General features: G+C 41.9%; 1 protein-coding gene across 1 annotated transcript in view; it reads left to right on the forward strand.

Moving 5' to 3' along the window:
- PDE11A (phosphodiesterase 11A) overlaps positions 1–24,581 on the forward strand; it is a 544,360-nt gene that overhangs the window by 358,151 nt on the left and 161,628 nt on the right. The window contains exon 11 of the mRNA XM_030210333.1: positions 24,397–24,543. Within this exon, the coding sequence (XP_030066193.1) occupies positions 24,397–24,543 (147 nt within the window). The remainder of the gene's footprint in view (positions 1–24,396; positions 24,544–24,581) is intronic.

A 24,581-nucleotide genomic window follows, 5' to 3' on the forward strand; every position in this document is an offset into this window, starting at 1 on the left:
AACCCTCTCAATGAGAAAATAGCATACAGCAATTTTTTAAAATCTCCAGCTCTCTCTTTAGCTACTCTGACTTTCGTGTTGTCATAAGTACATAAGTACATAAGTAGTGCCATACTGGGAAAGACCAAAGGTCCATCTAGCCCAGCATCCTGTCACCGACAGTGGCCAATCCAGGTCAAGGGCACCTGGCACGCTCCCCAAACGTAAAAACATTCCAGACAAGTTATACCTAAAAATGCGGAATTTTTCCAAGTCCATTTAATAGCGGTCTATGGACTTGTCCTTTAGGAATCTATCTAACCCCTTTTTAAACTCCGTCAAGCTAACCGCCCGTACCACGTTCTCCGGCAACGAATTCCAGAGTCTAATTACACGTTGGGTGAAGAAAAATTTTCTCCGATTCGTTTTAAATTTACCACACTGTAGCTTCAACTCATGCCCTCTAGTCCTAGTATTTTTGGATAGCGTGAACAGTCGCTTCACATCCACCCGATCCATTCCACTCATTATTTTATACACTTCTATCATATCTCCCCTCAGCCGTCTCTTCTCCAAGCTGAAAAGCCCTAGCCTTCTCAGCCTCTCTTCATAGGAAAGTCGTCCCATCCCCACTATCATTTTCGTCGCCCTTCGCTGTACCTTTTCCAATTCTACTATATCTTTTTTGAGATACGGAGACCAGTACTGAACACAATACTCCAGGTGCGGTCGCACCATGGAGCGATACAACGGCATTATAACAGCCGCACACCTGGACTCCATACCCTTCCTAATAACACCCAACATTCTATTCGCTTTCCTAGCCGCAGCAGCACACTGAGCAGAAGGTTTCAGCGTATCATCGACGACGACACCCAGATCCCTTTCTTGATCCGTAACTCCTAACGCGGAACCTTGCAAGACGTAGCTATAATTCGGGTTCCTCTTACCCACATGCATCACTTTGCACTTGTCAACATTGAACTTCATCTGCCACTTGCACGCCCATTCTCCCAGTCTCGCAAGGTCCTCCTGTAATCGTTCACATTCCTCCTGCGACTTGACGACCCTGAATAATTTTGTGTCATCGGCGAATTTAATTACCTCACTAGTTATTCCCATCTCTAGGTCATTTATAAATACATTAAAAAGCAACGGACCCAGCACAGACCCCTGCGGGACCCCACTAACTACCCTCCTCCACTGAGAATACTGGCCACGCAATCCTACTCTCTGCTTCCTATCTTTCAACCAGTTCTTAATCCATAATAATACCCTACCTCCGATTCCATGACTCTGCAATTTCTTCAGGAGTCTTTCGTGCGGCACTTTGTCAAACGCCTTCTGAAAATCCAGATATACAATATCAACCGGCTCCCCATTGTCCACATGTTTGCTTACCCCCTCAAAAAAATGCATTAGATTGGTGAGGCAAGACTTCCCTTCACTAAATCCATGCTGACTTTGTCTCATCAGTCCATGTTTTTGTATATGCTCTGCAATTTTATTCTTAATAATAGCCTCCACCATCTTGCCCGGCACCGACGTCAGACTCACCGGTCTATAATTTCCCGGATCTCCTCTGGAACCCTTCTTAAAAATCGGAGTAACATTGGCTACCCTCCAGTCTTCCGGTACTACACTCGATTTTAGGGACAGATTGCATATTTCTAACAGTAGCTCCGCAAGTTCATTTTTTAGTTCTATTAATACTCTGGGATGAATACCATCAGGTCCCGGTGATTTACTACTCTTCAGCTTGCTGAACTGACCCATTACATCCTCCAAGGTTACAGAGAATTTGTTTAGTTTCTCCGACTCCCCCGCTTCAAATATTCTTTCCGGCACCGGTGTCCCCCCCAAATCCTCCTCGGTGAAGACCGAAGCAAAGAATTCATTTAATTTCTCCGCTACGGCTTTGTCCTCCTTGATCGCCCCTTTAACACCATTTTCGTCCAGCGGCCCAACCGACTCTTTGGCCGGTTTCCTGCTTTTAATGTATCTAAAAAAATTTTTACTATGTATTTTTGCTTCCAACTCTGGTACCAATCTCATCATCAAAAGGAGCTCCTGCCACCTACTGTTCAGCAACATCATTGCAGCCTTTCCACTTGTCATGTGTTGTGCTGGGAGATCTCCTGAAGCTGCTGCTGGTGCTGGAGCAGTGGCGTAGCCAAGGGTGGGCCTGGGTGAGTCTAGGCCCATCCACTTTGAGCTCAGGTCCACCAAGTAGCAGCACACCTATGATGTGGCTGACAGGGATCCCCAAGCCCCACCAGCCGAAAACTCCCAACTGTACCTCCTGCATATCTTTTAAATAGCAGATCTTCACCTGCAGTGAGCAGTGACTGATACTGCTTTCACCGGCCCCACAGCTTTCCCTCTGATGTATTCCCGCCTATGCGGAAACAAGAATTTGCATCAGAGAGAAGGCTGTGGGGCCAACATGAGCAGTGTGTAATAGTTGCTGCTTGCTGCCGGTGAAAATCTGCTATTTAAAAGGTATGTGGGGGAGGGGGGGATATTTGAGAGACCTTATGGCATGCAGGTGAGAGAGGGAGAGACCAAATCACTTGTGGGACAAGGCAGAGTTCTTCTGCCCACCCATCTTGGGCCCAGGCCCACCCGAAATTGGGTGTCTGGCTACGCCCCTGTGCTGGAGACAAAGCTCCTACAAAATCAAAGCCAATCGATGCCATTACTAGAGATCTTATAGCAGTGCCTCCAGTACCCTTATAAATGTTATAAATAATGTATACTATTTGGATGAACTAACTGTATTTTTAAATCGTTTTGGGGACAATCCCATAATGCCATTTTCATGCATATGTGACCTCTGATAAAATTCTGATGATCGTAAAGCTACATATTTTTTGACATGATGATGTGTACTGTGCTGGTGGGCTTGAAGATGGGCATTATTATTATTATTATTTTGGATTTTGCTCACAATTTTTTAGTAGTAGCTCAAGGTGAGTTACATTCAGGTGTACTAGGTATTTGGGTAGAGTTTGGACAGAGTGCGAATGAGTGTGCATATAAAATTGCGTAGATTTATAAAATGTTAATCTATGCTTGTACTTAAAAATTATAAACCCCAAAATTTACACTGTTCCAAGGCAGACCATGGCTGCTGGTATTTCATTTATTTATTTTCAAATTTTTGAGCCCGCTATTTTCCATTGTTCAATGCAATGCCTGAATAAATACGTTGATAATGTAGTGTATCTAGATTGTCAGAAAGCTTTTGACAAAGTTCCTCATGAGTCTCCTAAGAAAATTTAAGAGTCATGGGATAGGAGGCAATGTTCTGTTGTGGACTGAGAATTGGTTATTGGACAGAAAACAGAAGGTAGGGTTTAATGGCCCTTTTTCTCAATGGAGGAGGGTGAATAGTGGAGTGTCACAGGGATCTGTACTGGACCAGTGCTATTTAACATATTTATAAATCATCTGGAAATCGGAATGAGAAGTGAAGTGATTAAATTTGCAGATGAAAAAAACTATTCAAAACTGTTAAAACACATGCGGACTGTGACAAATTGCAGGAAGACCTTAGGAAATTGGAAGACTGAGCATTCAAATGGCAGATGAAATTTAATGTGGATAAATGCAAAGTAATGAACATTGGGAAGAATAATCCAAATCATAGTTACCTGATTCTAGGGTCCACCCTGAGGGTGAACACCCAAGATAATGATCTAGGAGTTGTTGTAAACAGTACACTGAAATCTTCTGCCCAGTGTGTGGTGGTGCTAGGAATTAATAGGAAAGGGATGGTAAATAAGACCAAGAATAATATAAAGCCTCTGTTTCGCTTTATGGTGTGACCTCACCTTGAGTACTGCATTCAATTCTGGTCGCCATATCTCAAAAAAGATATAGCAGAATTAGAAAAGGCTCAAAGAAGAGTGACCAAAATGATAAAGGCGATGGAACTCCTCTCATATGAGGAAAGGTTAAAGACGTTAGGGCTCTTCAGCATGGGAAAAATATAGCTGAGGGGAGATATGATTGAGGTCTACAAAATCCTGAGTGGTGCAGAACAAGTAGAAATGAATCCATTTTTTTACTCTTTCAAAATGTACAAAGACTAGGGAACACTCAATGAAGTTACATGGAAATACTTTTAAAACAAATAGGAGGAAATATTTTTTCACTTAATTAACTCATTCCTGGAGGATGTGGTAACAACGATTAGCATATCTAGGTTTAAAAAAGGTTTGGACAAGTTCTTGGAGGAAAAGTCCATAGTCTGCTATTGAGACAGACATGGAGAAGCCACTGCTTGCCCTGGGATTGGTAGCATGGAATGTTGCTACTATTTGTGTTTCGGCCAGTGCCATTTTAAGCATTAAGCTAGGTAGGCCTGGGGGTTCCAATGAGAGGGAGGTATTTTGATGATGGAGGGGCTTTGGGAGGGGGTCTTCAATTGGGGAGAAGCATCAGGAGGAGGATTGTTGAATGGGGTAAGCATCAGGAAGGGAGTATGTAACTGGAGGTCCATCGGGGGGGGGGGGGGAAGGGGGAGGGGCAGCTCAGGAAATTGCAGGGCGGCCCCTTTAAGGAGTGCCCAGGAGCATGAGTGTGAATAATGCTGTTTGAATAATGCTGTTTATGAGGGCAGTGTGAATAATGCTGTTTGTGAGGTTGATTATAAGCAGCATTATTCATACATTGTGGGAGTGACTAATCTGTGGTACTGAGCTACTGCAGGTTAGTCACTCCCAAGAGAAATTAAAGTGCAGTAAAAGCCCAACTTTTACTGCACCTACCCCCTTTGGCAACTTTCTACACAGACAAAGGGCTCTGCAACATGATATTCACTGCTTCCGTTAGTGAAAACTCAGTTAACTCTATTGAATGACCTGAGATGACCACAGTCAGGGTTATTTTAGTATATTATCTCATGTGAAAGCAATGTATGTTAGCACACTGTGAGCCAGATGTACTCATGAACTAAGAAAATGTTTTAGTCAGCAGTCTGATGCTCAACCATCTGTTTGTATAGTGCTGCTATATTTTGCTATAGAAATTTTTAATTAAACAAATAAGAACTATTTATTAATCTTTCAAGAAACTTTATGATGAGTTTAACTATTATGCACAAAACAGTTGGTAAGAATTTAAGACCTCATTTGCCAGTTGTTTTTAACTCAGCAGCACAAAGAGTGGCCTAGTGGTTAGGGTGGTGGACTTTGGTCCTGAGGAACTGAGTTCGATTTCTGGCACAGGCAGCTCCTTGTGACTCTGGGCAAGTCACTTAACCCTCCATTGCCCACTGCGCAGGGTACAAATGTAACAAAAAAAAAAAAGCAAGAACATTGTTTTTTTAAATGTAAATGATACCCTAAGGAGTTAAATTCCAAAAGCTTTAACTGGTTAATTTTGGGAGTTAGCTCATTAAAGCTAAACAGATTTAGATCTTTTAAAAAGATTTAGGGCCTTGTTTATGAAGCCGCGCTAGAGTCACACTAGCATTTTTAATGTGCGCTAACCATGTAGATGCCCATAATATTCCTATGGGCATCTACATGGTTAGCGTGTACTAATTTTTAGCATATGCTAAAAATGCTAGTGCGCCTTAGTAAACAGGGTGCTTAGATTTAGATTTATTATTTATAATTTGCCCTTATCCATAACAGAGAACAAGCAAACCAAATTAAAATACAAGCAACACATACAATAAAACATTAGGGGCCCTGTTTACTAAGCCATGCTGTAGGCATGCTAAGTTTATAGCGTGCGCTAAAAATTAGCATGTGCTAACGATAGAGACACCCATTATGTTCCAATGGGTGTAGCGCGCGCTAAAAGGTTTGTGCACCTACAGCACCGCTTAGTAAACAGGGCCATAGAAAAGTCCCCACAAAAACCAGAGCTGCAAGTACATCAAAACAAAATAACACGATCAGTCCAATCACGACAGTTCGTATGCCAGATGTAACAGATAATGCTTTAACAATTGTTTGAAAGTGATCAGGTTTCTCTCATGTTGGATCTCCAATGGCAGTTTATTCTTCTCCAAAGAAGCAGCAACAGTGAAGATACTCTTTCTTGTGCAATCCAGACAAAAGGCACAAAAGTCCAGTACCACCAGTCCACAAGTAGTTGCAGAACGAAAAGTATGGGCTGGGGTATATTGCTGCAAATCAGAACGTAAATACAAAGAAGAATCATGATACAAACACATATGAACAAACAACAGTAATTTATATCTAATATGCTAGGCTACAGGCAGCCAGGGCAAAGAAATACAAACATGTGTAACATGTTCAAATTTGGACAATCCGTACAACTGAGTAGGTTTGGACTATCTGCAAAGATTAAACATGCGAGGCTGGCAAACCTAGGTATGTAATATTGCAGTAGTCCAAACCACTGACTGCAAAACAGCCTGAAGATTCGAATGCGCTAACAAAGGGTGCAACTTGCTAACTAAATGCAATTTGAAACAAGAACTTTGAATCACAGATTGCACTTGAGCCAGATGCACAATGGTCAGATTTAGATGGGAAAAATAGACAGCTTTAGAGGCATAGCCAGGTCAGGTTTATGATTTAGCCAATAAACACTGATTTTCAGCAATAATCAGCTCAATTTAGTCTGGCAGCTCTGGTCACACAAATAGCTGGCCTGAATCAAGCCAACCAATTTTCTTTCTGGCTAGATTTAAGAGCAAATTCAGATTTATTAAAAAACAACAACAACAACAACAATAACTTGTTACCTTCTGCTGGATAATTTGGCTAAAGATGATTCAATTAAGTTGCCGTAGTTCTGATTTCCCCATTGCATTCCCTAAGAAAAGCAAGACTACAAGTCCCAGCATGCCCTGGGGTAAACACGGGACTGGATCAACCCTGTCCTGTGGATCTGGATCCTGTTGGCAGCTTTAATTCATAACATTCTCTTCTGCTTCTTTGACTGCTGTTTGCACACTGAGCAAAAGATTTTGATGCTTTGTCCAGATGAGACCTAGAACTTTTTCTTGGGTGGTGACTCCTAATGTAGAACCTAGAATCAAGTAGCTATGATTTGGATTATTCTTCCCAATGTGCATCACTTTGCATTTGCCCACATCTGCCATTTGGATGCCGTGTCTTCCAATCTTCTGAGGTCCTCCTGCAATTTCTCACAGTATGCATGTGATTAAATGATTTTGAACAGTTTTATGTCATCAGCAAATTTAATCACCTCACTCATTATTCCCATTTCCAGGTCATTTATAAATATGTTAAAAAGCACTAGCCCCAGTACAGATCCTTAAGGCATTCTACTGTTCACCTTTCTCTAATGAGAGAATTGACCATTTAATCTTCCTCTTTGTTTTCTATCTTTTAATCAGTTCCCAATCCATGAAAGAATGTTGCCTCCTATCCCATGGCTTTTTAATTTTCTCAGGAGTGTCTCATGAGGGACTTTGTCAAAAGCTTTCTGAAAATCTAGATACACTCTGAGGGGCATTTTCAATATGACATATAAATCCAATTTTGGACATTTTTCTGAAAATGTCCAAAAATCAAGTGGCGAACATAGCCATTTTTGAACCAGAAAAATGTTTTGTCTTGAAAATGGCCATTTCCTAGACATTTCCCCCCCAATATGTAAAACCATTAACCGGCCAGGAACAGGCAGTTCCAACTCTGCAGAATATTTGTCCCCTTACATCTCAGCTCACTCTTCCCTCCCACCACTTTACAGATAGGCGGAGGGACAATCTGGAATTACATATTAAGGAGAATTAAGAAAAACATAATTTTAAGTGCCTGTTTATATCCGCTATTCCATTCTATCAAAAGACAATTGGCTGAGGACTAAAAATGGCTCACAGTAATTGACAATATTATGAAATCTGTACGTACAGACTCTAAACTAATAATTGGGTACAGCATAAGACTTACTGCTCAGGCCTGCTTGTACCTGGGCATATACTCTACACTGGCATACCCTTCCCCCCACCACACTGGGTTACGCTTGCCTCTGGCCGAGTCTCCTACCTGTAAGTTAATTCCCTGGTGGTTTCTAAGGACACTGGGGCCACAATCCCAGGGATCCCACAGTTCCTAGAAAGCACCCACAGACCAAATACATAAACATCAGGATTCTTAGTCCAGGACAACAGAGCTAATAAACTAATAGGTTTATTATCAGACCAAGGTAGAACAGTAAACAGAGGAATAGGGTGTAATTAGGAAACGATAACAGGTAAATTAAGCAGGTATCAACATAAAACTAACTAAACACTTATTTACTACCTGAGTAGTTCCTGGGGAGTTCAAGAAAAATATAACTGCTTACAGGATTGAACAGGGTCGCAGTGTAGAGGCTCTTACTCTCCACATTCCCTCTTTGGGACTAAACATTTCCAACAGATTCTTGCTGAATTTTGAACCTCAGGGCCAATCAGAGCCCAGAGCATTAACACTGAGGGGGCCTCTGGCCAACAGCAGTGCAGATTACTTTTCCTCAGAGCTTAGGCGGGAAGAAACAATCACTTCTGCAACAGCTTTACAAACAGAGAACAGACACTGGGAAACAAATATGTCATACTTTCACATAAGAAATCATAGCCTTGTTTATCAAACCACACTAGCGGTCCCTGGTGCGGTAATGCTGACAAAGCATTGATAAAAGAGGCCTTAAAATATAAAGGCAATAATAAACAGTATAATAGTGAAATAAAACAGTAAATTAAGACATTAAATATCTGGTATGATCAATAAAATGTAATGGTATCTTACAAAACAGCAAAAGCCCAAGGGGTCACTACTGAAAAGGATTTATGTGATTAACTTAGAATTAACATGAGGGAGTCAAACCATCTTCAGAGACAGTGTTTATTTCATTAAATGCACCTTGAAGACATGTTTGCTTGGAATTAACCACATAAATACTTCTTTGCCAGAATTCAGGGCCAGCCAATGAATAACTTTTAGGCAGCCATCTTGATGTCCAGCCATAAGTTATGCATTTAAGAAGAGACCAGGAAATGTTTAGAGGGAGATGGGACCCAAAGGTTTTTGCAGATTTTGCTAACATTCAGGCTATTTGGGTCATTTTATCTGTTTAGTAAGACCACACAAATAGCTCTTGTAACTTAGTTGGTTAGCTTATCTGTTTAAGTTTAGGAGAGTATATTCAGTGGCCCTTCATATTTGCCCCCATAGGGCTCGATTCAGTAAATGGCACTCAAAAATGAGCACTGAAAAAAATCAGCGTGCAATGCTATTCTATAATGGGCAGTTAAAGATGAGCACCCTTGTGCTCTAGTGTCATGAAGACAGGGTGAAGTCAGCTAAGAGACCCGTCCCGATCAATTATATTCCCTTGATAACGCCAAGTTATAGAATTCCGCCCAAATAGCTGTCTAGTCTTATTAAAAAAAACGTTTCTGTGCATAACACTAGCTTTACCTATGGAATAACGTTTATTTAAATTACTCACTAGGTGCACAACTATAACAAACAGTAACATTGCTTTGACAGCAGTAAAAAACATAAACTCAATACATCAAAGCACACTAATAAACCTTTAGCAAAAACAGGGAAATTATTCATGAATATTTTGAAGAAGAAAGAATCAAATAATTGGGGTGCTATGTTTTGTCTCTGATTGGCTCAACTCTTCAACATTCTTGAGCCCTATACATGGTAAAATATCAATATTCAGCCTACGCAATTCTTTCTCATGCTACATAGAAGCTATCTGGGTCAGCTTGAGGGAGAATTCAAATTTATTCCTCAGAGATGCATTCTTTCTGTTGCTGGTGTTTTTCGTTATTTATCTACTTATTTTGCATACTCACAAATTTGCAAAAACTGAAGTCCCTCTTGTTAATGAAAATAACCTGAAGAGTGGTAGAAAGAAAAATCAGGAACAGCAAGGTTGCACTGAGATGAACCTGTTTGGCCACCAGGTGCCACTCTTGCTCCATTTTAAACCATCTGGGTGGTATCAATTTAGAGACAATGAAAGGCCATAAAACTGGTAATTCAATTATCATTTTAGGGAGAGTATGCAGGCATAAAATATCTGTGTGTACATGATTCTATTAGTGATGAGCACCTTTCACTTGCACAAAAGGAAGAAGGCAGCAGGCTGAGCCTTCATAACTGTTGAGCTTTTCTGAGCATGTAGCTGATCAACTAGTGAGGGAAAGAGGAGGAAACAGGAGAGGGCTATATGCACTGCACATGTAAATGTATTCTGTTTATTAAGTACAGGTATTTAAAATAAAAGGAGTGCAGGGTGAATTTTTTGTTTCTTCCTGTTTTGTCTTGCTGGTTTCTATTTGTTTGGGAGTTTTATTTGGGGTTAATTCGTTTCATTTTGGTGGTCACCATATTCCAATAGCACACACTAAAATTTAAACTTTACATAGCCCATAAAACACACATTAAAAATAATTGTTAAAAATCCCCCTGGGATTTTTGACACCCCTTCTCCTCACTCCTGGAAACCTGCTCCTGCAGTATCTTGAGAGCAGAAGTGATCCCCAGTCCCTTTGCACCTGCTCCACTGATTCTGTATGTTGTAAACCCTCCAAGGACAGAGAGATACCTACTGTATCTGCATCCAAATCTTCAGCCACTACTTTAAAAAAACAAGAGCTGAATCCCCCTAAAATATTTTTGATAAATTTTCCTGCTCACTCTCGGGGGGGGGGGGGGGGGAAGGAGGGTATAACTATAGATGGGGTAAGATGTTGCAGGAAAGAAAAGAGGGAGGAGAGCAAGCGAGAGAGAAAAGGCCAGGGGCAGCCCTAACATTAGGCCAACTGAGGCAAGGACCTCAAGTGGTATGCTCCAGGAGCAGCACTCTTCCCTTCCCTCCCCAACCCTTTACCTTAGTTTTTTTTCCAAAAGGCAGCAGCGGTTCCAATACATTGCTCTGCTGCAGTGCCACAGGCACTGGTCTCTTCTTCCACTGCAACCCACCTCTGATGTTACTTCCTATTTCCTCAGAGGCAGGACGAAGTAGTGAAGAGGCCGGTGCTAGCGGCACCGCGGCAGGGCAGCCTATGGTAATCGCTGTCCCTGCCGCCTTTTGGGGGAAACAAAACTAAGGTAAAGGGTTGAGGAGGGAAGGGAAAGATGCTAGACCGGACATGGGGGGGGGGGGGGGGTGGGGGGACAGGAACGGCATTTCATCCCTGCTTCAGGTGACAGATTGTCTTGGGTCACCCCTGAAGAACACTATGGTTTGGTGGGTGAACGAAGAGAGGGGTAAATAATTCAACAAACCTTCAGCAATGTTCAAAGGTGCTTGTAATTGTCTTCAAACTTGTTTTGAAGAAGTTCACACACCTTTAATTGTGGTCATATATGTGTATGCATGTGTGTGTGTGTGTTTGTGTAGGGAGAGAGAGAGAGAGAGAGGGTGTGTGTGTATATACATGGCCCATCTGATGATAAAATCAGTGGTGGCTACAAATTGCTCACCATCATCGACTGAGTGTTTACTCTATAATACCTATTATGCTTTCGATATTGAGCAAGCTTTTTTTTCTCTTTTTTTTTTTTTTGCCAGCTGAGGTGTCTTTTCACTTCTTTCCCTGTATTTTTCTTAGAGCAAATTAGGACATACGCAAGTTGCTCAAGAAACATTGGAAATAAAACATTTTTTTACTTTCAGCCAGTATAAGCAGTTCTGCACATTTATAAAAATGATTTTGCTTCTACTTCAAATGGACCGCCTTTATTTGTTTGTGAACTTGAAACCACTTGGCCCGATGAATAGTTTATGAAGCACTGGAGGGAACAGCTGGTGAGGCAGAATTACATGGTGATATACTTGTTCATTGTGTTTGTTTTCCTGTCATTGCAAAATACTGTAAGAGAGGTGTCCCAGTCACAGGTTTTCTCCCTGATATGATATGGAAGCCCCACCCAGCGCATCGAGCTGCCATTTTGAAGGTGGCACTGGAAGGAGGAGGGAGGGGGCACGGTGGACCACCAGGTGTGGGCTGGAGGTCCGGTGACCTCCAGCCCTCTCTTCTGTTGGAAGGGAGGGTTGTTGGGGGGCTGGAAGTCCACTGGACCTGCAGCCCTGTGGCATTCCTAGCTTGTTAGCCACCTGGGGTGGGTCGCTACTATGTCCCATGATACTTCACGCCCTGCAGCGTGCCACACCCCTCTGAAGCATGCCACACCATCCACCTTTCCTCCTAGCAAGGGGGTTGCAGAGCAGGCATGCATCTGTCGGCTGCGCCAGTCCCCTACCCTGGAAGAGAAAGAAACATCAGAGGGGGCAGGGGACTGGTAGAGCCGACAGCCAGACACCTGCTCCACGCACCCCCTTGCTGCTTGCATCGCTCTTGGTACGCTAGTGCTCCAGCTCCACCATGTCAGTGCCCAGTCAGGGTGAGGGCTTGGTGGGCAGTAGGGCACCAGGGGCTTGATTTGGGGTGGGGGGTCCAGGGGTCCACTGGACAGGGAGGAAGAAGAGAGCTATTCCACCTGTATGATCAGAATACTACATTTAAAAATAATTTGAATGAGCTCTGTGGTATTCCCTGGCGCACTCACACCAGACTCCTCCGATCATGCTGCGCTGGTAAATGCAGGTGCTAGTCCAGCTCTAGTGGCCTCTAGCATCCGTATTTACCTTTGATCATCAGGGTATCAGTGCGTACACACTCTTATCCAAGGGAGAAGGTTCTCTCCAGGGAGAAGGGATTTCCTTTCATGGCTCTGGCATTGATGCCCCTTGAAACAATAACTCAGAGACAGATATGGGGTGCTCCAACTCACTACTGAAGATAAGTGCAAACAGCAAACCACTTTTTCTGGTTGCTGGGCAAATTATTTCCGTCTACACAAATCACCAGTCTCATTGGAAAGCAGGGTTTTCTTAGATGCTGGGCAAACAGACTTTCCGTTCAGGGATCTTCACTGATTCTCTCAAAAGGGAATTTTTCCGCATACTACCTGGTAGCTGCTTCTGTCTTTTCCTTTATGTTGTGGCGCAAGCTCTCAGATTCAGTCCTTCCTTGAGCATTCAGGCAGAGGGGTGGGTAAAACCTCTGTCTTTCACAAACTCTTCAGAGAAGACAATAACTAAAAACTCAAGGGAGGTTTCTCATCAGGCATAAACTAACTAGGCCCAAAGGCTAAGCCTTAATCACATACACTCTCTTGCTCAGTAGGCAAAAGAACTCCACCACAAAATCCAGCTCACAATCCATACCTCACCATGGCAGTCTCTTGCTTACATAGGGGTAGGCAAAACCACTGCAGCCATCTCAGCAGGGAATGTTGTAGCAGAATGGTATACACCTACTCTCTACACTTCAGTTGGTATAATCCTGAATCCAGGAACACCCTGGGCTTATGAGGGGCCTGAAAGGACCCTTACATCATGATAAACTGGACTCAGATTCATATTTTGTGACTAAATTTGCCCAGTTTAATTCATTCTTGAAAAGCTTAGCTAGGGTAGTTGATCACCAGGATTCTCTGCTTTCTTTTCTTTCAAGCTGTGAATGTGACCATTCTTTCTGTAATAGTTCACTCCTTGAAGTTTTCATTGCATGCCACGATTCTCATCATCAGGGCCAATTTAAAATGGATTCTAGGGCTGACCTATGAGCATTATCATAATGCTACAACCTGCCATGTGGAGGACCCAGATTCAATTCCTATTCTGTAGGTCACCCAAGGCTGAAGATGCTGTTGAGGCTTCAGGTCCATGATTGCAAGGGTTCTAGCAGGAGCCCTGGTGCATGGCCCCAAGCTGAGGATGGTTACTGAAATTGGCAGAGGAATGGGGCAAAAATTCTTAGGTAGTTAGGAATCTAGCAGTGTTGCTCTCCATTAAAGGCTGGTTTTTGTTCAACTGGTAGCTCAAAGGAGCAGAAGCAAACTCCCAGCTCCATCCTTCCTAAACACGCACACTGCATGTGATGTTCCTTATTTTCTGTTTAGGACAATATTATTTTTCTGAGCCTGTGTCATTTTCATTTTTCTTAATCTTCCCTCGTCTGCTAGTATTGTCATTGTGCATCATCTGAACTCTTAACACAGAAATCAGAGCTGTTGTTTCGAAGAGTCAGCACTTTTATGGCAAGTTGAAACAGAATATTTGTTGCTAGTTTTCTGGAAATGTAGCTTCATCAATTAAGTGAAAGCATTAGTAACGTTTTCAGCATCTTATTAACATTTGCAAAATGTTCCTTCATGTCTTCACTGGTGACAAAGTGGGATGGAAGGTCAATATGTCAAAAAGTAGGGCAACTTCAGATTATGAAATAAAATTGGAATGCAATTTTAATGGAAAATTACTGCATTACCTCATTTTCATCTTCCTTCAAAAAGAACACTGCAGAATGCTATATCTTATTGAGCCCAGAAAACTGAGGCTCCACTGTTTCAACTGGATCAGGTCATGTGACCAGATATATTGTCTATGATATTTTTGATGACGTGAAACCAATGCCTTATTAGCCAATAGAGTTGTTCATTGATAACCTGGTAATACATTCTTCCACCAATCTGTTTCCAATTATGTTTGCCAATATCATTTTAAGAGTTTTATGTCTTTGATTTCTTTTCTAAAAGTACAAAACAAAAAAATATTAGTAGGGGGATCATTTTAAAAGCCATTTTTGCATGCAAAGCAATACTTCATATACATAAACAGGCATAGATGATTCGGTCGGAAATCACATTTAGCAGTTGGTGCACCTAACAAGATAGGCCCTTATTATTGCTACTTTTTAAAAAATCTTTATTTTTATTAATTTTACTACTAATTAACATTTCTGTAGCTCTACTATTCATATGCACTGCTATATAGACACATAAAATAGGAGACATCCCTTTTTCTATAGAACTATGAGACACAAAGACAAGACAAAATAATTTCTAGCAATCACTTAAGTATTACAATAACAGCGTATTTAATGTGCGAGGATCATAACATAGGGACTCTTTTACAAAGCCGTGCTACCGATTCTCGGTGCGGCAAATGAGAGAAAGCCCATTGAATTCCTATGGGCTTCCTCTCATTTGCTGCGTGGGACTCACTAGCGTGGCTTTGGGCACTAAGCAGTATTCTACAAGCTTAAGGGCCCTTTTACCAAACTGCGGTAAAAAGTGACCATAGCACGTCCTTACACAGGTTATTCTTGTGTGCTGAGGCCATTTTTACCATTGAAGTAAAATGGCCGATATTTCTGTTTTCTGTATTAATGGTCACTCACTAATTTTAAACACAAAAAGTACCAAGAGCCTTCAAAAATGGGACAAGTCCTTTTATTCCACAGTGTAGGTCCATCTTGTACATCAATTATACAATCTTGTGCATCAATGACCCAACATGTGCCGTGTTTTAGCGCACAGCACCTGCATCAAGGGTCGTTTGTCATCGCAGTACAATATGAACATGCCCAGCATCTCAGCTGAAGGCAAAAAAATAGAAACCTTGTCCAAACACTATGTATTGATCCCAACGTGGCGTTGCCTCTGGGGTATAGGGCCATTGATGTACAAGATTGTTTGACTGATGTACAAGACTGACCTACGCTGTGGAATAAAAGGACTTCTCGGTTTTGAAGGCTCTTGGTACCTTTTGTTTTTTGCATTGTGTTCTGTGCTTTGAACCCTCTCAATGCTGTTTTGTGGACACTCACTAATTGTACCATTATCTTGTAGGTGGTGAGGCCTCACACGCTAACCACACACTAATCAGTGCATGGCAATGTAGCTACATTAACCAATTAGCATAGCCAGCCCACTCTCTGCCCCCAGACCTGTCCCAGTGCTAAAAAATAAAAAAATGTTTGCATCTGAATAATGCGCACTGATCCCCAAATTGCCATAGGATGCTTGAGTGTACCCTGTGGTAAGGCATTTTTAGCTGGTAGGGGCTCATGTGCTAATGGAAATGAGCTAATGGGCAAATTAGCGTGTGGCCATTAATATAGAAAATAGAAAAATCAGCCATTTGATCCCTTCAGTAAAAATGGCCTTAGTGCAAGGAATGACCTGCAAAATGACATGCTAAGGCAACTTTTTACTTCAGTTTGGTAAGGGCCCCAAGAATATATTTTTTTGTGGGGGGGGGGATTGTAGGGGTAGAGGAGCCATTCTGGAGGGGGGGATTGAATTGAATTGGGATGCCAATGGGGATCGGGAGGGGTAGGGGCAGGGGCAGAGATGTCACCTTGGGTGGGGGGATGGGGATGCTGACAACTTTGGTAGGCCTGGGAGGGGAGATATTAGCTTTTCTTCCCCAATGCAGACGTGAGCCAACCCTTCTATGCCACCTCAGACCTGGCAGTAAAATTCTTATATTGTGCTCACCTTAAAATCAGCTGTCAGGGTGGAATATCTAACAACCTGATTTTAATAGACTGTGCACCAATACCTACCATGTAAGCTAACTCCCTCACTAAGCCTGTTTCTGCATCATCCGGCTGGTAAGCTGCGTGCATACGGTACTCAGCGTTGACCCCATATACCGTCTTCAGTTACTCTCTGTATTGGCCCTTCAAACTCCATATGCCAGGTTACAGCACTGCAAGCATGGTCTTTCTTAGCACTAAGCTTCTGTCTCATTTCCCCTGTCTTTTCCATATTGACATCTGTATCTCCCTCTACAGTTTGCTTCCCAGATCTTTTTCTCCAGTCTCTCTTCCTCTCTCTCCTGACTCGCCACGTCATTATCACCTTCCTCCAGTTACTAATCTACCCAAATACACTGTACACAAAACCATTATTTTATAATACAGAGTCCATAGCTTGAAAACCAAGTGATGTATGTAAGTTTACAGTAACACCACTTATAAATCCTCTAGAACAAGCCAGCTTCCACTGGTCAACTTTTGAGGGATTGTGTTCATTTGAGGATATTTTGGTTTGGTTTGGTTTCATTTTTTACAATTTTGTTTGAGGGTTTTACATTTCTGACGTAAGATACATATTCTGGAATCACGTGACTCCGTTCCCAATTCCCCCCAAGAAACACCTGAAATGCTGAAAAATGGACATACCTCAGCAGGACCCTGATACATTGAAGCAAGTCTGGGGTGCGACAAGAGCTAGAGGCAGCTGGAGTGGCATGCCGATCTGCACATTGCAACTGCTAAGTCAAAACACAAGACTCCCAAAATGGCATCCGAGGACTCTACATCTCCACCAGTTTTCATGCTCCAGGAGGAAGTGGTGAGAGAGCTAACCCAAACTTTGTCTGCCATACTGCATAATAAGCTGGCAAAGTTGCAGGCAACCATAGATAAGATTAAGAAAGGCATGGAAAGTCATGCAACCAGGCTTACACAAGAGGAACATCATGTGTCGCAGCAGAAAGACTGCACCGTTGGAAGTGAAGGAGCAGGGTCTGGAAGATTGCTGCAAAACTTTGCTTGACTGCCTGGAAGATAAGGAGAATAGAGGCAGGTGGAACAGTTTGCACATCGTGGGTTTGTCCGAGGTTGTGTCATCGAAAGACTTGTGGACACTAGTGGACACTTGGCTCCCACAAACAGGCATGGAAGTTCCAGCTGGAGACCTTAAGACTCAGCGCGCCCATTGTGTAGAGCCTCAGCACACTGAAAATAAGCTCCCTAGGCCAGTATTGGCTCAGGTACTAAATTTTGCAGAGAAAGAACGCTTGATGGCTCATATCGAAGAACCCGCTCTTTGGAATACGAAGGTTGCAAGTTGCTTTTGTTTAATGAGTATTCTGGTTAAGTGGTGGCCATCAGATGTGCTTTGGCACCTTACTGCATGAACCTTTGGAATAGGGGAATAAAATGTGTAGTTCAGTATCCTGTGAAGGTGCAGATCATGCAGGGCACTACTTTTCAACTGAGATACCCTAAGCTTTGTGCTCCTTTGGATCTACAATTTTCTCCATCGTGTTGTGACTCCCCAGGTCATTATTTTTTTGGGCTCACAGACTGAGATCATAAATGTGGTGAAGTGTACAATTTGCAATGGTGTTGTATATGGCCCTTTTGTGCGGCTGGCCTTATGTTATATTTCTCTTATTTCTAAAAGTGACTCAGAAGCTGTCCATTTGTTTAACCTGTCTAGATTTCTTGGGTCCAGCGAATTACTCATTTGTAGACAAAGATGTGGGATAGGGGTGGGGAAGGGTGAATATTATATGGGTCTGGCTTTTTTGGCTAGTGGGGATGTGGGGAGTGGATATGGGAGATATGGGTTGAGGGAGGGGGATTGGGATTGGAAGGGAAAGGGGGATGTATGACTGGTGGTAGTGAGTGACTGATGTGTTTGTGTGAGTGGGCAATAGATATTCTGCAGAGATGTGATTGGGAGTTGTTGGGTGTCAGGATTCGAAGAAGGTTCTACTGTTCAGTTTTTGGGGTCCCTTGGCATATGGATAGGGAGGGGTGAGTCATTGCTGGGTGAGGATGATTTCTTATTGGTTTGGCATGAGGGGATGGGCAGAGGGGATTGTGGGCTCGGGCCCTTGCACCGTCCACTTGTATGTTTCTTTCGTTCTATGGTTTTGCGTTCTTATATGTCATTATGAGTACTTTGCAAATTCTTTATTTAAATGTGGATGGAATACACTCTCCGGTTAAAAGAACCAGGATTTTGAATTATTTTAAGAAGCAGCACACAGAGATGGCTTTCATACAGGAATCACGTCTCTCTGATTTCGAACATAACAAATTGAGACATGACTGGGTGGGGGAGGTGTGGGCCTCTGCTTTTGATGGTGGAAAATGAGGGGTGGCAATTTTAGCAAAAAAGAGTCTAAATGTAGTGATTCACAAGTTGTTGACAGATTGGAATGGGAGATATGTGATTTTTGTGGGAGAGATAAAGGGACATAAATTAGTTTGGGGAAATATATATGCCCCAAATGTTTACGACCACATTTTTTTCTCTATACTTTTAGCATTGTTGGGTGAATATGAAGGTTATACCATAGTGCTTCGTGGTGGTTTTAATGTGGTGACCTGCTCTCAGTTTGATTGTAACCTGCCCTGTGTGGCTGTTCCTAATCATTATAACAAAGGGGTAAATTTTCTTATATCTCAATTGCAGCTTATAGATGTTTGGCATAGTCTGCATTCGTTAGACACTGAGTATACTTTTTATTCTAAAGTTTATAATATCTACAGTAAGCTAGATTATTTTCTAGTATCGGAATCCTTGTTTCCCTCCATTACATCAGCTGATATAGCGCCTCCAACTATGACCATTCTATACTTGTGTTAGACTTCCAGTTCCATCTGGACAATGAGAGCTTGATATGGCGCTTGAGTCCAACCTGGTGTCAGGATTATGCTTTTCAGATGTATATCAGGAAGACTAGGCAAAAATTTTTAGATACTAATATTGTACAACAAAATGAGGAAGGGGATACCCTCAATGCTACTATACTTAGGGAATCTGCTAAAGCAGTGATGAAGGGGAAAATTATAGGCTATGTTAGTTATATAAAAAAGAGCAGAGATGCGCAGATATTAGATCTTACATCCGGCTCCAATATTGGAGGAAAAAGCATATTACTATGATGAGTGGACAAGAAAGAGAAGAAATGCAGAAGATTAAAAGTGAGTTAAATTCCGTTTTAACCCAGAGGCCAAATATAATCTTTTGTTTTATAAATATAAATTACATAAATGGAGGAATAAAACATATAGCTAACCTTGTCCGGCCGACTAAAGTTAGAAAATGTATTACTAAGATTATGGTAGATGGTGCCTTGATGCAGGATTCAGCCTCTATAGTGCAGGCTTTTTGACTTTTTATCAACAACTGTATGATAGAGAAAATATGGATACTGTTCAGAGGGATCGATTTTTTTGAGGTCATCCAGCTTCCCCAAGTAACATCCCAGGAGGCTAATATGCTAGGGAATTCTATTATGGTAGGAGAGATCAGGCAGGCCATTTGAAGATTAAAAATGGCTACTACCCCAGACCCTGATGGGTTTGGTAGTGAATTTTACAAGATTATGGCAGGTCTGGTGGCGGCACCATTATGTGCCACGTTTCAGGAATTTCTAAGTACTGAAGTTACGGGATTATACCAAAATAGGGCCCATGTAGTACTCTTTCCCAAGCCACAGAAATATCCATATCTAGTGGGCTCATACCACCCAGTTTCCTTGATTAATAAAAATCTGAAAATATTGACATTTGTTTTGGCATCCAGGCTGAATACAGTCCTTCCTAAGTTCTAAGTATGGACAAAAGACAACCCTGTCATGTGCCCCTACACAGAGGAAATTGCACAATTCAGCTGCTGTTTCAGGTATCCATTTGGGGACTATGGAGCAAAAAATATATCTTTTGCTGATGACATGCTATTGTTTTTTTTTTTTTGGGGGGGGGGACCAGGTTAGGGGGTTGCCTGAAGTGATTCGACATAGATTAATTTGGTTCTTTCTTAGGATTGAAAATTATGATAAATCGGAGATCCTGAGTCACAGTCCTTCTGGAGTGCCCAGGCAACAAACTTTGTTGAAACAAGCTCCTGGGGTTCTTAGATATCTGAGGATTTTCATTGGTGCTGATGTCAAGCAACTTTATAAATGTAATGTGTAGAACAAGATAGATAGTATAAAAAAAGTTATGTGAAAAGTGGAAAGATTTGCCTCTACCATTGTTAGGAAGAAATGCCTTATTTAAAATGGTGGCCTTGCCTAAGATTCTATACCCCTTACAGATGGTTCCCTTTTGGATAAAAAGTAAAGATGAGCAATGATTTAGGAGCATCCTTAGACAGTTTCTATGGAGAGGTCAAGTAGCACATATAGGTCTTAGCAATCTATTCCTGACTCGGGAACGAAGGGAGTGGGGGCTCTGGATCTCCAGCTATACAATGTTGCTGCACTAATTTGCTGGTTACATGAACTGTATAGCAAGGCGACAAAGTTGTTTCCGGCTGATATGCCTGTCATGTTGGTTGGGAATCTGGACCTCCTAATCTTGCTTCATAGTGGGAGTGGTAGATGGTGGGGAACGGGTACTGCCCTGATTACTGTGCCCCTAAACGTGCATGGTCCTGGTGGAACAAATTTTGGACACACTCAGCAATGACTTCTTCATTTTGGGCTCTGATAGGTAATCTGAATTTGAACCAGGACTCACTTGGGGAGTATGTCAGACAGGCTCAGAAAGGTTGTAGGTGATTGGGAGACCTGATAAAAGCTGATGCCGAGATTTTTCCTTCTTTTAAACAGTTCCAACTAAAGTGGGATTTTTCTAAATAGCATTTCTTCTTATAATTGCAGCTTCGCCACTACTATCAAACCTTGGTAGCAAGATAGGGAGGTAGGTAGGGAGGTGGATGAGGACTTTGAATCTCTGCTTTGTCATTTTAATAAGCTGACAATATGTTATAGGAATGGCCAGCTGGGATGATCGGAGAAAGCATTGGCCACGCTGGCTTGGACCTGGTCTGCCAAGTTGGCTGTTAACATCAATGGAATGGAGCTTTCTAAATTATAGGTTACAGGGTATAAGTTATTAGCCAGTGCTCATTTACAAGAAATCCTATTTAAAATAATACATAGAGCCTTTATTACTAGAGTGTGTGGTATGGGTGTCAAATGAGGTTGTGGGATGATGACTCATGTTTGTAATGCAAGGTTGGACAGTGCACTTGGGTACATACTTTCCTGGACTGTCTTTACATGAAATCTGGAGACATGTTTTGGTCCTTTTGGGGCAAACAGTGGGTGGGGGCATTGAATGTACATAAGTACATAAGTACATAAGTAGTGCCATACTGGGAAAGACCAAGGTCCATCTAGCCCAGCATCCTGTCACCGACAGTGGCCAATCCAGGTCAAGGGCACCTGGCACGCTCCCCAAACGTAAAAACATTCCAGACAAGTTATACCTAAAAATGCGGAATTTTTCCAAGTCCATTTAATAGCGGTCTATGGACTTGTCCTTTAGGAATCTATCTAACCCCTTTTTAAACTCCGTCAAGCTAACCGCCCGTACCACGTTCTCCGGCAACGAATTCCAGAGTCTAATTACACGTTGGGTGAAGAAAAATTTTCTCCGATTCGTTTTAAATTTACCACACTGTAGCTTCAACTCATGCCCTCTAGTCCTAGTATTTTTGGATAGCGTGAACAGTCGCTTCACATCCACCCGATCCATTCCACTCATTATTTTATACACTTGTATCATATCTCCCCTCAGCCGTCTCTTCTCCAAGCTGAAAAGCCCTAGCCTTCTCAGCCTCTCTTCATAGGAAAGCCGTCCCATCCCCACTATCATTTTCGTCGCCCTTCGCTGTACCTTTTCCAATTCTACTATATCTTTTTTGAGATACGGAGACCAGTACTGAACACAATACTCCAGGTGCGGTCGCACCATGGAGCGATACAACGGCATTATAACATCCGCACACCTGGACTCCATACCCTTCCTAATAACACCCAACATTCTATTCGCTTTCCTAGCCGCAGCAGCACACTGAGCAGAAGGTTTCAGCGTATCATCGACGACGACACCCAGATCCCTTTCTTGATCCGTAACTCCTAACGCGGAACCTTGCAAGACGTAGCTATAATTCGGGTTCCTCTTACCCACATGCATCACTTTGCACTTGTCAACATTGAACTTCATCTGCCACTTGCACGCCCATTCTCCCTATGATTTGTTGTTACTTGGAAACTGGGAAGAGCAAGAACAAGTGGCTATGAGGAAAAAGAATCATTATGTGTGGTATCTTCATCTTGCATAAACTTATACTGCAATATTGGATTAAGGAAGCATCTCTGCAATTTAACTGCTGGGGTTGTCAAATGTATCATGTGGCCCAGTTTGAGCTTTGGAATCTGAACTGGTATGGCAGTAGAGCTGCTCTTTCTCAGAAATGGATTTGGACTAGACTAAGCTGCTGAAATTTACTTATTTATTTTATTTATTTGGATTTTGCTCACACCTTTTTTGATAGTAGCTCAAGCTGAGTTACATTCAGGTACACTGGTTATTTCCCTGTCCTTGGAGGGCTTACAATCTAAGTTTGCACCTGAGGCAATGGAGGGTTAAGTGACTTGCCCAAAATCACAAGGAGCAAGAGTGAGATTTGAATCAGCCACCTCTAGATGTCAAGACCACTAGGCCATGCCTAACCCCTAAATTCATTGGCTGACCCTGACTCAGCTGACTCTCCTTCTTGAAGTGAAGTTCTGTTGGACATTATGTCTGATTATTGGGCAGTGTGTTGCATAAACAGTCGTTGATTCTAATGAATGGAACCTATTCTTTGGGGATAGGAGGATAATGGGTAGGTTGTGAATGTGGTATGTACAGAGAATGCTTCTGTGTATGGTTGGGGTTAAAAGGATTCATAAAACTCTTACAGTGGGATGGTTGACAATTGTGCTGTCCCATGGATAAGGGGCAATGCAGAAGTGCAGAGTTTGTCTCTCCATTATTTGTTGTTTTGGCTGTTTATTTGCTTATCTTTGCATATGGAATTGTTTCCTTTTTGTTTAGGCTGGATGTTAACCATCATACTGTTTGAATAAATTAAGTTTTTAAAAAAGATACATATTCTGGTTTTAGATTTATTTCATGGAACATCAGTCAAAATTGTTCTTTGGATATTCTGGTTTTTGATTTTGTCAGTTTATATGGTCCTTGTGTTCTGCTAAGTGGGGGCAACAACTATCTAATTACCAAGAAAGGCCAATGCTAGATTACATTGCTATAGTGACAGGTTCTAGTTTCATATAGCATAATAATTTCTCACTTCTCAATTACTCCAGAACTCAGCGGCAACTCATTTCACACAGGGGACTTAGCGTCGTGATTCACTCTACTCTTCTTCAGTCCTTATATTTTACTCATTTAAACCCAATATATTTATTGTATTTTTGCTTAAATTTAAACTTATCTTAATAAAGCTCTCTTCTATCAGGACCTTAGCCAACATTGGCCATGTTTCGCTAAAGCAGCATTAGGGCCTGGTACTAGAATGGTATAATATTTATCAGTGTATGTCTAGAACATAATCAACATTTAAAACCCTAAAGCCTGTATAAAATCCCTTACCTTGCAATCAGTGATAGTACTCTCACACCTTTATTTGATCTAAGATGGAGCCATCAGCTTAATTCTGACCTTTTAAACTATCGCATGATAGACTCAGCCAATCAGCTACCTAGTTTCAGATTAATGAAGCCCAATCAATTTCCAAGTTTAGACCATACAGGGCTATCATATTCAAAGTGTATATCCATCTCTGCTCTTTATAATTTAATAAAGAGTATGTCCTCCCTCCCAACCTAGTTCTAACTTGTCTATAACTCACCATTTAATATCTGTTTCAGCATTGAAATGCTACTTAACCAGTCAGCGGCCATTTCTGGCCAGTTAAATAGCTTGGACTATCGGGGGGATTGTGTTTTGAATTAAGAAGTTGAGGCTTCATCCTACTTTTCTGAGTGTCTCTTGTTTTCTAGGCAGCCAACATCCCACTGGTATCAGAGCTTTCTATTGATGAGATCCAATTTGATGACTTCTCCTTGGATATGGATGCCATGATCACTGCAGCCCTGCGAATGTTTATGGAGCTGGGAATGGTTCAGAAATTTAAAATTGATTATGAGGTAATCATCTGCTGTATGTTAGCATGAGTGGTCTTAGC

The sequence above is a fragment of the Microcaecilia unicolor genome, chromosome 7 (assembly GCF_901765095.1).
Source record: "Microcaecilia unicolor chromosome 7, aMicUni1.1, whole genome shotgun sequence".
Lineage (NCBI taxonomy): Eukaryota > Metazoa > Chordata > Amphibia > Gymnophiona > Siphonopidae > Microcaecilia > Microcaecilia unicolor.